The 15,526-nt window shown below is 44.2% G+C and overlaps 1 protein-coding gene across 6 annotated transcripts in view; it reads right to left on the bottom strand.

Annotated features, from left to right (window-relative positions):
• DGUOK (deoxyguanosine kinase) overlaps window positions 1–15,526 on the bottom strand; it is a 35,768-nt gene continuing 20,242 nt past the window's right edge. Inside the window, exons 3-7 of one of the 6 annotated variants that reach the window (XM_055399532.2) lie at window positions 10,908–11,095; window positions 6,951–7,098; window positions 1,376–1,491; window positions 684–783; window positions 1–251 (exon numbers count right to left, since the gene is read on the bottom strand). In XM_055399532.2, coding sequence (XP_055255507.2) covers window positions 225–251; window positions 684–783; window positions 1,376–1,491; window positions 6,951–7,098; window positions 10,908–11,095 — 579 coding nt within the window. In that variant the 3' untranslated portion in view covers window positions 1–224. Of the gene's footprint in view, window positions 784–1,375; window positions 1,492–6,950; window positions 7,099–10,907; window positions 11,096–15,526 lie in introns of all 6 variants that reach the window. The other 5 variants (XM_055399531.2, XM_088841577.1, XM_055399534.2 and 2 more) reach the window with 5 other exon arrangements.

The following is a 15,526-nucleotide window of genomic DNA, read 5'->3' as shown; positions in this document are numbered from 1 at the left end:
TTAACAAAATCCACAAAAGCATAGACTTTATTTAAGAAGTCCTTGAGATACAAAAGAAGAGTAGTGCTAGGTCTACAGACAACAGAAGCTTAACCCCCTGAGTGTCAGAGCACTCTAGGGGTAAAAGCAGGTGGGAGCAGGGGACAGAAAGGTGGGTGGCTTGGTATTTTCTAGCTTTAGAAAGTCAGAGAGCCTAGATCCCAGCTAGGACATCCCAGTACTGGTTATAGATTCTTTACAAAGGTGTTTACCTGTGGGAAAGAGAAAAACGAAAAGTTAAATTTCACATTTTCAGGTGACTATACACTAGTCCATCCATAATGCATGCATAGCCAAGCCTTCGAGTTTTTTGTGAGGAAGAGAACACAGGCATGGAAAGGAAATGCGACCCGCCCAGGGTATCAAGTGGCAGAGCTGGGGAGAATCCAGAAGTCTCATTTCCCTAGTTCTAGAATACCTCAGACGAGGAAGTCAGCTGGAAAGCACATCTTACAAGGCAAGTATTTAACAATTATTAGCCCCAAATACTTTAGAGAATAGAGATTATATCTATAACTTATCCAAGGCCCCACAGGCTTTGGAGTGTGAAATGCAATTTGAGGCACAATGCATAGGACCCATACTGAAGTTTTGAAGAGACAGAAGTGTGAAACAAGAAAAGCAGGAGTTAAGGTCTTCCCCACCCTCCTCATGAGCTCTTCTTGTATGGTTACTTCTTCCGAAAAATCATCATTGACATCCAACACGAGCACTGGAATGTTCAGCAGAGCCTCGGTGTGGAGCCTGTAAGAAGCACGAATATTTAGGGAACAGAAAAAAGACGTTAAGCTTCACATACTCACCAGTCTTAATAATTCAGAACAGCTCTAAGGTCACAGGGCTTCTCAAGGAAATTTCATGTAAACAGTTTAAAAAAGGAATTCAATTAAGTTGGCTGGAAAGATGAGACTGAAATTTCTCTTTAGTCTGAAGACTGGTACTGAAGGTCGGAGCCCCAAACAATTTAAATGGACAGCACACCAAGCCTGAAGGGAGGAACGGCTGAAACTAGGAATGTTAACTCAGTACACACTGACAATTTTCCAGCCCTTTACCCTGAGCCAACTACTTCATCATCATCAGTCACCAAGTTCAGTCTAGGGGAACAGCGAAAAATAAAAAAGCTGGGAAACAGAATCTAATAAAAAAAAGTTTCTTGGAATATATAGATTATATCCAGTATTAAATTTCTGATGGGGATAATGCTTGACAATTCCAACCACTTCCAGGACATTCTGAACCTGCTTAAGGGGCTGCGTGTTCAGCTTCCTGTATTTTAATGACTGGCTACAGGAAACGCAGGCCTCTGTCCACTGTCACTCTCTTCTCCACTTACGGGGTTGTCTTGTGGACAAGCCAGGCTTCGTGCTGACCATGAAGCTGCTCCAGATACGCCAACTCAACTTCTTTCTCCTCTTGCCTGGCCCTCCGGTGTAGTCTCTTTAAACAAACCTGAAAGACAATCCCCAGGCTCTGCTGAGCTCATGGGTTACCTCAGCTGTTACAGAAGCTAGGGGCTCTCAGGCCTACTTGCTACGTCTCTCTGGGCACTAGTGCTATGACATTCCTCTGCTGCCTTGCTTTCTTAGTGAATCACAGGTTGATGGCAAACATCATCTGCCCTAGGAAACTGGAATTGTTATTATTTTCCTCCTCCCTGCCACATCCAGGAAGTCACTGAATTCCCTTTCATCTCTCTCCAGCTGGTTCTCTCCTCGCCTCTCTCTCACCCCAGCCCTGGTCAGGTCCCCAGCATTTCTCACCTGGACTATGGAGCAAGAGCCTTCTGACTCTCTGCCTCCTGGAGGCAGTGAAGTGCATGGAAAGAGCACAGGCCTTAACATCAGAAAGTCCAGGATTAAATTCCCTTCTTCGCCAGGCACCAGCGGGCTAAGCTTTGTGGGCTTCCGTTTCCTCTCATCAACCCCATGGGTCACTGTGAAGACTCACATAAGGGAGCCCATCAGTTCTTGGCAAATGCTGTTTTTTTCTCCTACTTTTCCTGCTCAGTTCACCCTTCCAGGGTATTGCAATATACAGCTGTCCCTCAGTATGTGCAGTGGTGGTTATGGGGGGGGTTTGGTTCCAGGACCCTCTGTTGGTATGAAATTCCAAGGTTGCCAGAGCCCCTTATGTGTATGAAATGGCAGTGGGCTCTCCACATTAGCGGGTTCCATGTCTGGATTCGGAGGGCTGACTCTTAACGGTATAACTCTCCTTGCTTAAAGTACCTCACAGGGTGCTTATCGCCTTCAGTCCCAGGTGCAAAGAAGTATGAGCAATATCATATTTACAAAAGGATAAATAATTTGAAGTCATGTCATATCACACATTCACTCTGGGGCAGAATGCAAATTCTGCATAGGTCAAAGTTCAAAAAATAAAAAAGTGAGGCTTGAGACTCACTCTGCCCCCCAGTCCTTCCAGAGTGTGCATAATTCCAGTCTGTCTTCATCTGATCAGAAAAGCTGAAGCACAATGACTCAGGGAACGTCACCTTCTCCTTTACTGGTCACACAGGGCCATTCCCAGAGTCTGACCACCCCTCCTAACTCTCCACTCTTGACATCCTTAGCTCCTTCCTACCCTGAAGCCGGATGTGACCTCTTGTCTGCAGTACAGACCGAGCTCTTCCGCATCTCAAAACTTTTGCTCTGAATGTCTGCTTTGCCTGAATTGCCTTCCATCCTCTCTATGCATGGCAAACACTTCATTATTCAGTGTCATCTGTCCTGGGAAGAACATGGAGATTAACTCACTGATTTAGGACTTCTCTCTTTCAAATAGTTAAGTTTTATTCCCAAATGTAAACTTTTATCCCCAAATATAATGTATAATATTCCCAAAGATGCAATATTCGCTGTTTCCCTCTCGTACCGTCTTTTCTCTATGGAAAGAAAACCATATAAACAAATTTCATTTATGATCTTCTGCCCAACTTCTCAAATTGATTAACACAGGTTAAGAGTCTAACATGCTAATACTTTTAGCACTTATCCCTTCTCATCTCTTTCCTTTGAATCAAGAACTGTTCTAAAGTCCTTGTCCTAGGGATTCTATAATCTAATTAGATAACAAGTAAAACAACGTATGCAAAACAGCAAATCAGGTGCTCTTCTGTGAGGTTTGGATCTTAAGTACAGAAGTCAGATAAGGAAGACAGCAACTGGGCTGGGGCAGTCAGAGGAGCTTCCTGGAAGAGGTAGGGGCTCCCCCTTCATCGCTGGTACCAGCTTACTCAGCACCACTCTGTGAGCCAGGCACTCTCCAGGCCCGGACAAACACAGACCACTGGTGGCATTTCAGCTATATCAGATGACAGAGGGAGGTCTGCACAGGGTGCTCTGAGGGCACAGGGACTGGGAGAGACCCAGAGAGCAGGCCAGAATCTGTCTGGTTCAGGGCCGAGCACAGGGCCCGGCAGGGCAGGTGGTCAGTACATATTTATTGCACATACTCATTGAATGTTTTCATTTCTGACCTAGTCTATCTCTGTTGACCATTTGCTCCTACTTTCATCTTTTTCCATCTCTACCTTCCTTCACTCTGAACCTTCTCTTTTTCCTTCTGTCATTCTGTCCCTACATCTTTTCCTCATTGCTGACTGCTTCAGGACCTCTCCCCTGTCCCCTTGCCTCCCCATCACACAGCTTTACAGCCCTGACTAACCATGGCCCAGCACTCGATCCCACTGATGACAGATGCTAGTGACTCTTATCTACTTTCAGAAAGATTGTACAGTCTTACCTCCACTCAAAAAAAATATAAAAGTCTCCTATTACACACTTAGTTCTTATTTTTCTTAAGAATATGTTTTAAAGATTGTTATACATCAGTATAGTACCTTCCAGTTCTTTTTCACGGCTTCAGAGTTTTTCAGTGCATCGATGGAGCATAATATATTTAACTGGCCTCTACTGATGACTACTTGGGTTGTTTATAATAATTTGCTATTATAAACAATGCTGCCCTGCAGATGAGCCATTTTGCCTATGTGGGAGCATATTTATGGAGTAAATTCCAAGAAGCATGATTAATAGGGCAAAACTATGTACCCTGCTAGTACACACTGCCAGACTGCCTCCTTAGAGGCTGACCAATTCACATTCCTGCCAGCAAGGTAGCTTCAGGATTTCTAAACAAAGCAAAGCTACCTAATTTTCCTGAGAGAAAAATATTATCAGAATTAATGAAAATGTGTATTTTTTAGAATGCGACGTTATGTTTTCAATTATACACTAGGGCAGAGCAATTCTTTTTATAAAGGCTATAATTATTCATTCATTGCTGGCAGGCAAACACTGATGCTAAAGTCTGTCCTGTTAAAATAGGCTAACATTTCCCTTTGCACTATTAATTTACTTGAGAGAACAAACTTTTCTTCCCCCACCAGAAACCTGGTTAAACTTCTATTTTGAACATGTGGTGTAATTCTTGCTGTACTGATATGGTTACAAGTTCTTAAACCTTACGCAAACAGTGCTTCAGTCTGGTTCCTCTTTACCGCAGTCCTCACGGGGAGGACGCGCTGAATGTCCTCATGGGGAAGACAGTGCGGCTGGAAACGGCAGCTGCCTGCTTCCCTCCACCCCACCCTCCTGGAAGAGCTGCTGTTTGGACTGCCTGAAGTCAGAGGCAGCAACTGCTAGTGGGTCTGACCACTGCACTTCCTAAGCCCCACACCCAGGTGCCACTGTCCCAGGTCTTTGCAGACCACGCTGTCCAGGCTGCAAACACGGCCTGGCTCTTGGAGGCACACTGGCCAGCTGCACTCTCTCTTGCTGATTCCTGGGGGCACTGAGGCCCAGCCATTTCTCTTCTGATTTCTTTTTTTACTGTTGGCTTGCTTGCTTTTTACAGGTTAGTGAAGAGTAGGTAGGAAGGAGCAAAATGCCCTACCCAAGCCCATCACATGAGCTCTAAGCCAACATCTGCCAGGACTCTGCACGGGGGACTGGGCGCTCACACCGCTTTCTACACAGAGATGTTTCACTTCTGTTCTGCTCTCTCACAGTCCCTCTGGGTCTCACAGCAGAGGTCAGGAGTGACTTCAGGGGACGGATATCAACATTTTCGGTTCTGGTGCCATCAAAATAGCACCAAAATCCCCATCCAATCCCAAAATGAACAAGCAATTTTTTTCTATTATCAAGTTGCAGTAATCCTTAATCCTTCAACCCTTATTCTACCCCAGCTGAAATACCTCAATTCGTCTCTCCAAAAAGATGTTATCGGCCACACCATAATAATTACAATCACCACCACCATTGTTATCATCATTGTTCCATCTCACAAAGTCATTCCAAGTACACAAAGACGTGAGGAAGACTTTCTTCCTTTCCTTGCTGGGTCACAGTGTCCCAGCAGGTTAGGTCAGGAAGCAGGAAAAGGTTAGGTGTCAGTACTTTCAGTTCTTCTCCTAATGCTTAGCCCCTCAACCTACTGCTGCTTTCAAATCTCCATCCCATGAACTCCTACTGGAAACCTGTCACCTCTTCAACTCCAACCACAATCTTCACTTAAGTCCACAGTGCTCTTAACTCATCCTTGGCTCAGGCCATGAGCCTTCCTGGGGGCCAGGATTTTACTCACCCTGAACCCTACATTCGGCTACCTCAAAGCATCCTTTTGGCAGGGGCCTCCTTTTCCCCTAAACACTGACACCAATCCCCGCCCCAGTACAGTCACCATCATAACCGGTCTCTTCTAGTCCTGCTCCCAGGAAACGACAACTACTGCAAGAAGTCATGAATGTGCAAGCCTGCCCCTTTCAGCTTTGCTCTTTTCACAGAAGGTTCTCAGCCCTCTGGCTTCACTGCATCTCCAGTTGAGTTTCACTTAAACCTGAGACCCTATTTACTTCTGTGGAATTTATTTCCTCACAATCTTCAGAAGCCCCTGACATAAAAAGCCCCAATACCTGGTCCCTTTGACACCCAAGGCCCTTGCCTGCTGCCACCCTTCCTGAGGTCAGGCCCTTCCATCCGGTCTTCTCCCCTCTGGTTCCCAGAAGTCTATGCCACAGGGGCTCTCCCACACATTTTCTGACCCTGGCCAGTCTGCTCTCAGGCTTCTTCCTTCCACAAGACTTGGTCATATACCTAAAAGCCTGGCCTCTAGGCTGAAGAGAACTTTCCCTCTTAAGATTATATGTTATATCTGGCATTTGACTGTATGTCAGATATCTGTCTAAAAAAGTGAGAGCAACACATCCCTCAAAAATACCCCCCACCTTGACTCCCACTCCAGAAGAGCCCTTAGAGATCACGTGTCTGTGACACTGGATTGGACAGACAAGGACCCCTCCAGGGGAAAGGTTTCCAGGGCCTGCCCGCGGTTGGCAGAGCCAAGGACCCCTGCCGTCTGCAGAGACTCCACATCACCACCCTACTGTGTGCTGGGCTGGCCCCATGGTCCAGGTCAGAGGTCATGGATGCAACTCCCACAGTCCATCGTGCCTTACCAGTGGCATCCTTAAGGTTCAAAAAAGCAGACAATGAATTAGGAGAGTATCAGGATGAGGTGAGGAAACCCTCCTCATCCTCCTGACATGCTAGTCAGGAAACCTTTAAGACCTCCATGGACTCTGATGACTCAGTTAGAGGGAAGGAAAAGCTGAGGCACCTGGCTACAGGTTAGTGGGTCAGAGGGTCGAAACTGTAGATCCCAGTGATAGAGCCCAGCCGTCTCTAGGTGGTCGCTACATCGAGGGACCCTTTAGCCCTCTGGTGCAGAAAGCCTATGGGAACTGGGTCCTTGTGCCAGAATGGCAGGGTGCTCACCCACTGCTCTCCAAGTTCCAGGTATCACCCACAACCAACTTCCTCCAACTGGAAAACCAGAGGCTCAGAGAACATCGCCTCTTAAGTTTCATATGGTCCTAATGTTTAAGGCTTTAAATTCTGTCTTACCTGGGGAGCAGCCTGGAGGTAGATGAAGCCATGTAATCTGAGCCGGCTGGCAAACGCCTGCAGGAGAAAATAATGCCAGTCCTGATAGATATGCCATTCAATGTCACTGAGGGAACCATTTTCAAAAAGAGTCTTTGCAAAGATATACCTGGTTGGAAATGTAGGTGGGATGGGTGAGGGGAAGAGAATGGGAAATGGAATGAGAGGCAAAAGAAAGAAGCAAAAAAAACATTAATAACAACTTGTTCCATGTCTGTCCAAACCACTTAACCTTTTTGGCTCCTTACTGATTTTTAAGAAGTCTGAATTCTTTACTTACATCTTTCGCTCAATACTGAGAATAGCATTTAGACTTTAGAGGCCAAAATCTCTGAGTGGATTAATCCACTGGAAGAAAAAGGGCACTGAAAGACAGTACCATTGGTCACTAACAATTTTCCCTCGTGGAAACCAGTCAAAACATGTTCAAATGGTGCATGTAAACTCAAACTTTTAAGATTTCATTATTACTGTAAGTAAGCCCCCAAACAAAAACAACCTAGTATAAAGCAGCCACGACTTACTTTAAGGACTCAAGGGTTCTGAGGCTGTAGAGCCACCCTTCTGTCTAGCCGAGAAGCAGAGCAGGAACTGTACTTAAGTCATGTTCCTTTTGGAGCAGGAAACGCATTTCCTACTAACTGCAGTATCACCAAGAAAACAAAGTCTCCTCCAAAGCAAGCCTCCTCTGCTTCTGAGCTTCTGATCCAGATATGAGAAGGCTAAATCTAAACATCAATCTAATTTGCCCCTTGCTTACTTCCGTAACTAAAGAAGCATCTGGTAAATAGGAAGTCAGAGCTCACTAGAAACCATTGTTTCAGGAGGGGCAATTCTGCTTTCCAACCTCAGGCATCTTGATACAAAACACAGTTTACATCTTAAGCAACGAATTCCAGTTTCTAAGGCAATACTCAGCAACTGGCTACTTCTGGAAAAATGTAATTCAGAAGCCTTGTCTATGAATGGCTCAGGGAGGTATAAGCCACGAGTCTGCGAGTGCTGCATAAGAGAATGGGTTGAAGAGTCACATTCCTGAGTCTGACTTGGCTTCAAAATTCACTAGCTGTGTCACCAGGGGCAACTCATCAAACTCTCAGGCTGCTTCTTAATCGTAGAGTTGTGAGAACTGTACATAACACTTACAAGGTGCTTACAACAGTGACTGGCACACACTACTAAAGACACCTTACTTCATCGTTAGGCTATGAAGGAGCTAATTTGGGAGCTCTAGAAGCCAACTCTTCCAGTCTGAAACGGCTTACCTATAGCCTAGCTGAAGGCAACAAAGAAAAGAGGTGAATTTCTAATTCAGTATCTGAAAAATGTTTTCAGGTTCTTCATAAGTAACATGGAAATGAAGATCTTATAAAGAGCAGTAAATATCTGTTAATTAGTCTTATAAAAGGCCCTGGCCTTTTTTTGAGGATGAGCACTTCTTTATTTCTCCAAGGCTGGTAGTGAAGGGGCGAGAGGACGCAGAAGGCCATGGCGCTAAATGCTGAGGTGGGGGGGGGGAGCCACTGTGGCCTGAGTGAAGGGGCTGCAGGAAAGAGCCAGCTTAAGCAGCAAGGCATCAGGGTCTCTGCTCTAAAACCACATGCTATTGTTTTCTTTCAACTCAAACAGAAAAGATTTAGATTTATCCCTCCTTGTCATCCACTCTCCCAAACAAGCTATGTTCCTCCTTTGGAACACATATAACACACCTGAGCAGGTGTGCAGACTCAGAGTTACATGTCAGACTAAGGTCTGAGGGCAGGAACTGGGTCTGCTCTGCCTACTGCTGCAGCCCCCAGGTCTCACCCAGTGCCTGAACACAGGTGGCATTCAACAAATCTGTTCATTTGCTGAGCCAAATGAATAAATTTTTAAAGGAGTGGAGACACTCTAAATCACCATCAAGGTTAAGAGTGTGTAATCAGTCATCCTTTCAGTCTCAAAAATGTTCCCTCTGAAGAAAACATCTAGGATGTTGTAGCTGCCTGTAGTGCAATCGTCTCCCTTTACAAGTAAATGTTAAGATTGTGTACCTTTTTTTTGGCCATGCCATGCCGCATGAGGGATCTTAGTCCCCTAACCAAGAATCAAACCCGTGCCCCCTACAGGTGAAGCACAGAGTCTTAACCACTGGACCGCCAGAGAAGTCTGGAGATCTTCTAAACAGATCTTTTAAAGTCCATGTGCCTTCTAAATAAAGTATTTCTATTTTTAAGGGGTCTCTCACATGCCTACCTCACTAAACGGCTGAAAATCAAAAGACCAATGGCGAGTATGTTTCCAGGCAAGTAGCAATATGTAATTCATCTTCCTAATTCAAGAGGCAAGGCTTGGGAGAGGGGAAAGGAAAATGAATAGTAGTTTATCCAACAGTTGAAAAAACAACAAAAATCTGTAGCTCAACCATTTACAATTGACATATTTAGCTTTTATAAGAACAGGCTCTCTCTTGGGGCCCACAGGGAAGGAGTGCCTAGCCTATAGGGTTTGTATTACATATCTTGAATGATTTTTAAGTAATGCTTAAAAAAAAATCACAATACATTTACAAATGTACCCTTATTTTTCCCCGTCCAGGAGGCTTTATGGGAAGACTAAGAAGTAGAGCTAGTTTTTGTAATTTGGAAGTAAACAGGTAACCAATCTAGCGTCTTGAGAAGTGAATGGACAGGGCTTCCCTGGTGGCTCGGCGGTAAAGAATCTGCCTGCGGGAGACATGGGCTCAATCCCTGACCCAGGAAGATCTCACATGCCCCAGAGCAACTAAGCCCACACGCCACAACTACTGAGCCTGTGCTCTGGAGCTGGGGAGCTGCACTACTGAAGCCTGCATGCCCCAAAGCCCGTGCTCCCCAACAAAAGCAGCCACTGCTCCCCCAAGAGCCACAACGAAGAGTAGCCCCCACTCTCTGCAACTAGGAGAGCCTGTGCAGCAACGAAGACCCAGCACAGCCAAAAACATATAAATAAAAATTTCAAAAGAGATGTGAGTGGACAATAAAAGTGAAACTTTCCATTCTGATAATTCAAAGGGGCTTCAGAGCTCATCATGCTTTGAGCCACCACCTCACACTGACACAGGTCATTAGCCTTCAGATAAAAAACCCTCAGTGATGTACAGATCGAGGCACCCTCACTTCATCTTCAAATGGCTGAAAGACAAGTCACAGCCTGGTCTTGTGGCAGAACCAGGAATTCCGGAGTACAGACGGACTAGCTCCTCTAGAATAGAGAGGCTGAATTCCCAAGCTAGCTGCTAGCCTTCGTGAAAAGTGACTCCCCACCTCACTCCCTCGGGTAGATAGCACAATGCCCTTCCCTGGACCTATGAGAGACTGGCTATCTCTTACAGACTCTGACCAATAGTAAGTCCTCTCACACAACAGAGTCAAAAATGGTTAAACCCAAGAGAGAAGTCAATTTTTCAGATGTGCTTCTACTCAGAAATCCTTTCTTGAAGAATAAAACAAGGATAAATGTATTTCTCCTATCATTTTAGGAACACAGATTTTAATTCCATCTGCTTTTTTCTTCAAGGTGATAACCAGCCACTGATTTATCTGGTTTGCTAGAACATACTGGTTTGCTACTTAAGTGTCTCTTCCATACCTTTCTGCATGTAATGGTTATACTAGGTAGCCACCAGCCTGCTTCTATGACAGAAAAGAAGACAAAGTAATCAGTGCCAATGCAAGAAATTAAATGCATTTAGTTTATGAAAAGCACGGTTTCCTTTCTTGACATATATGGTAACTGAAACTGTAAGTCTGAACAAATCTCTATAGTGTTATCTTTAAAAAGAAGACAATTTTTTCAAGGATAACATTCAATGACAAGAGCAGTACAGAGTCTGAGCAAGAAACGAAAACCTGTAGTGCTGAGCACAGAGCTTATGACCACTGAAGCTCGGGACCTTACCTGTCGCTGTACACAGACCTCTCAAAGATCTGCACTGCCTTCCCAACCGCTAAGAGTTTCTCAGGGAAGGGTTCCAACTGTACTTTCAGGCGGCTCAGGAAAGAAAATGTCTGGAAGGTGTAGGACCATCGTGCTGGCTCCTGGTACATCATGTCCAGCAAGTTTCCAAGACTGGTGGCAGTGCCGGCCTAGAGGCAAATGATAAAAGAGGAGAATTTCCCTAGGAGGCACATTTACGTCACAGTGTTTGCCACCCTTCAACCTGGTACCTTGCAATCACTGAGAGAAGCAATTACAAAGTTTCCTTCCCCTCACCATTTGTGTAGTCATAGCTACACAATCAAGGAAGAGATTTTCCTACTTTATTAGGTGAGAATCTGATAGAGGGAGATGGCATGCCACCTTCAACATACCAAAGAAGAGCAGAGGCAGAAGCACCCATAGAATTAGCACATTCACCGACAGATGTGTTTGCAGAGCGTGCTGGAGGAGGAGTTAATGACCACAGCCGTCTAAAACTCTACTTGGAATCATATTACTTCTACTGCAACACTATGTTGCTTCTCTTTGGGGCTTCCATTTGTGGTTCTTTCTTTCTAAAACTAACCTAGACAAGAAAGAAAGTGACTATAAAATCCAACTGACAAAATACAGTTCTGTCTCTCTTATGGCAGAGCTACATGTTGTTAAACAAACAAACACACGAACAAACAAAAACACACAAATCCCTCCTCCTGGATTCTAGACACTTTACGAAAGGCACGTGAAGATCCACTTACTCAGCATGTGCAGGCGGGAACGTGTGTAAGATACTCAGGAACCCTAGATTCTTTCCTGGGCTCTGCCACTGACTCAGTGCAAAAGTGAGTTTTGCGCAAAGCACTCTCATCTGCGTTCATTTAGTCACCATTAACTGAAAGCCTGCGTGGATGAGGTGCTATGTGAGCTAGGTACTGCAAGGGTACAGAAAACGAAATTAAGATTTATCTCAATGTTCACTGTGCTATGCTGTCTCATTTAATCTGCACAACAGCACCATGAGGTAGGCCACTGTTATGCCCATTTCCTTGAGGAGAACATCCACTCAGAAAGGTGACGGAACTTGTCTGAGGTTTCATGGTTAAGTGTTGAATGGGGACTCAAACCTGGCTTCCGCTAACTTCTTCATTCTGATACTTCTCCATATAAAAGCAAGCAAGACATGGTTCCTAAATTTAAGGAGCTCATGATGCAAACAGAAAGGGGGTGACAAAAATATGGAAAACTAGACTATAAAGCAGAACATACAACAAAGGGGTGCTCACATATGGTGGAGAGAATCTGGGAAGTTTCTGGAAAAAAGTGGCATTAAGCTGGGAAGTAAGTAAATGGTACATGGAATCTGCATAGATGGAAATAGAGATTAAGAATAAAGAATTCCACGTAGAGACAAAAATATTGGTGGCGGGTGGGCGGGTAAGGGGAGGTTAGACAACCACAAGTGGTCTGGTTTCACAGAATATCAACCCTGGATTCCAAAGAAGGGTCTTACCCTTTGGAAGGTTTCATCAGGAGCAATGTGAGAGAGCAGAGCAGATCACAAAACAACTTCCTTCCTTCCAGTCCCAACCCACAAACACACACCAGCCTCACAAACGGCCCCTGGCTGAGAGCTGGAGGTTGAAGCAGGGAGACAAACTTGGATCCACTAGAGTCTCTGGCAGGGTCACTGGAGACTGTAGGGTGCGCGGCAGAGTTCTGAGATGGCAGGGAAGCCAGCTGACTGGAGTGGGGCACTGTGCTGGCAGAGGCACTGGGCTGACTGGGTGGGGGCTTTTAGCAGCAGGCTTTGGGCTACCAAAGGGAGCCTGCTGTAGAATAAAAAACTGTACAGAGGCCTACATGATTTCTAAAGAACCTATCTCAACTACAGAACATGAAGCACATATTCCTTCAGACATATAAACAAAAAAGGGGACAATCAGTGGCTATAAAAATACTCAGCAATTCAAAAGGAGTGAACTCATCAATGTGCTCAGGACAAGCAGCCTCTCAGGAGACAGCTATTGTTATCTCAAGCTCAATGAGATTCAAGAGACTGCCACGTTGATATGAACAGGTTATCAAAAAAAGGAGCCAGAGACTTCCCTGGAGGCTAAGACCCTGCACTTCCGCTACAGGGGCACGGGTCTGATCCCTGGTTGGGGAACTAAGATCCCACAGACTGCGTGGCATGCCCCCAACAAAAGAAATGAAGCCATGCTCCAAATGGAACAATATGAAAAGAACATTCTTAGAGGGAAAAAATGCAATTGTCAAAACAAAACTCCCAATGAAGATAGGAACAAGCAGACTGTAAACTGCACTAAACCTAATTAGTGAGTATCAAACAGAATGCAGCTCTCGTGGCTCAGATTAGTAAAGAATCTGCCTCCAATGTGGGAGACCTGGGTTCAATTACTGGGTTGGGAAGATCCCCTGGAGGAGGGCATGGTAACCCACTCCAGTATTCTTGCCTGGAGAATGCATGGACAGAGGAGCCTAGCAGGCTACAGTCCATGGGGTCGCAAAGAGTCGGACACGACTGAGCAGAGTTGGACAGCACTGAGCGACTAAGCACAGCACACAGCACATGCAGAGTATTAACTCAAGAAATTTTTCCTAAGCTAAGAGAAAAAAGCAGAAAGTTAAGAAATAAACAGTTCAGGAAATCCAATACACACTGCTACATAGTGGTAGGGTATTTTTTGTTTCTTCTTTCTTCTGGAAAGATACATCAAGATGTAATGTCACCTTGTCCCACCCCACAGCAGTTAATACAATTTTGTATCAAATAACTTTTCAAACAAGAGCTAAAACAATGTGCAACTCCGCAGTACTCATATTTCAGATAAAACTACCTACCCAAAGTAAACAATTTTCTTTCTCAAGTGATGAGCCCAATACTGAGAGGTGAAATGCCACTCCCCCCCAAAAAAAGAGATGAACAGAGGAAGACCACTACTCATAGGGTCTGTGTCTCCCTCTCATCAAATTTCACTGTCACTGAGAATCACTGTCTAATAGAAACATGACACATTCTCTAGGTATTTCAGAACAAAAACAAACTTTTAAAACCATGGTACTTTTACTATGGTTTTAGTTCAGGTGAAAAAGAAGCCAAACCAAAGAAAAAATTTAAAGAATATCTCTGAAGATGTGAGACTTTCCACCAGAGAAATTTGCTAAGTATCAGAAAGGATTTAATACGGATTTACGTATGTGGCTTTCATATTTTCTCTTTCTCTCTCTCTCACATACACACACACACCCAGACCTATCCTGGCAAGATGTCAATAATTCATAAAAACAAAAACCTAAGGAGGGGGAAAATATTAATTTCTTACATTTAAAAAAGGATCAGAACCATATAACACTTCCCTACAGCAGAAACCTAGATAGTGTATTAAAAGGCAGAAACATTGTTCTGCCAACAAAGGTCCCTATAGTCAAAGCTATGGTTTTTCCAGTATTCATGTGTGGATCTGAGAGTTGGACCATAAAGAAGGCTGTGCACCAAAGAATTGATGCTTTTGAACTATGGTGTTGGAGAAGACTCTTCAGAGTCCCTTGGACTGCAAGGAGATCAAACCAGTGGATCCTAAAGGAAATCAGTCCTGAATATTCATTGGAAGGACTGATGCTGAAGCTGAAGCTCCAATACTTTGGCCACCTGATGCAGCCAACCCACAGGAAAAGACCCTGATGCTGGGAAAGACAGAAAGCAGGAGGAGAAGGAGCTGACAGAGGATGAGATGCTTGGAGGGCATCATCAACTCAAAGGACATGAGTCTAAGCAGGCTCGAGGGTATGGTGAAGGAAAGGGAGGCCTGGTGTGCTGCAGCCTGTGGGGTCTCAAAGAGTCAGACACAACTAAGCAACTGAACAACACCACCACAGAAACTAAAGACATTTTAAGATAAGCAATCACTCAGAGACTATATTAATACCACCTACATTCTAAAAAAAAAAAAAAAAAGTCCTCTAAAATAAACTTCAACCAGCTGAAAAATGAATCAAAGAATTAAGAAATGGGAAGAAGTGGCAATAAGAAAACAGTGTTCAGTGAATGACCAGCAGAAGAGAGTTAAGTATAAATTATTCTTAATGTGGTTAAGAAGTTTACTGCCAATTTCTATAGTTAAAAGAGAAATTTCCAGGAATTCCCTGGCAGTCCAGTGGTGAGGACTTGGTGATTTTACTGCTGGGGTCCAAGTTCAATCCCTGATTAGGAAACTAAGATCTCACAAGCTGTACAGCCTGGTCAGAAAAAAGAGAGAGAGGCAGAGAGAGAGAGATTTCACTGTGTACAAACATTCCAGAACTATAAAATCACAGATTTCTATGCTTGGGTGGTAGAGCCTGGAGAAGAAAGTACTAAAAAAGTAGTAAAATTTATTTTTTTCTTTCATGGAGACACCATTAACATTGATAAATAGGTTTAAACATGAATATATATAGACTTTTTATTGAAGTGTAGTTGATGTACAATATTAGTTTCAGGTATACAGCACAGTGATTCTGTATTTTTGCAGATTATACTCCACTACAGCTTATTACAACATAAATGGCTATAATTCCCTGTGCTATATAGTATATTC

The sequence above is a fragment of the Moschus berezovskii genome, chromosome 11 (genome assembly GCF_049115385.1).
Source record: "Moschus berezovskii isolate FMDL1 chromosome 11, NW_MosBer_1.0, whole genome shotgun sequence".
Lineage (NCBI taxonomy): Eukaryota > Metazoa > Chordata > Mammalia > Artiodactyla > Moschidae > Moschus > Moschus berezovskii.
The sequence above is the reverse complement of the archived record's forward strand: the minus strand, read 5'-3'. Positions and strand labels throughout refer to the sequence as shown.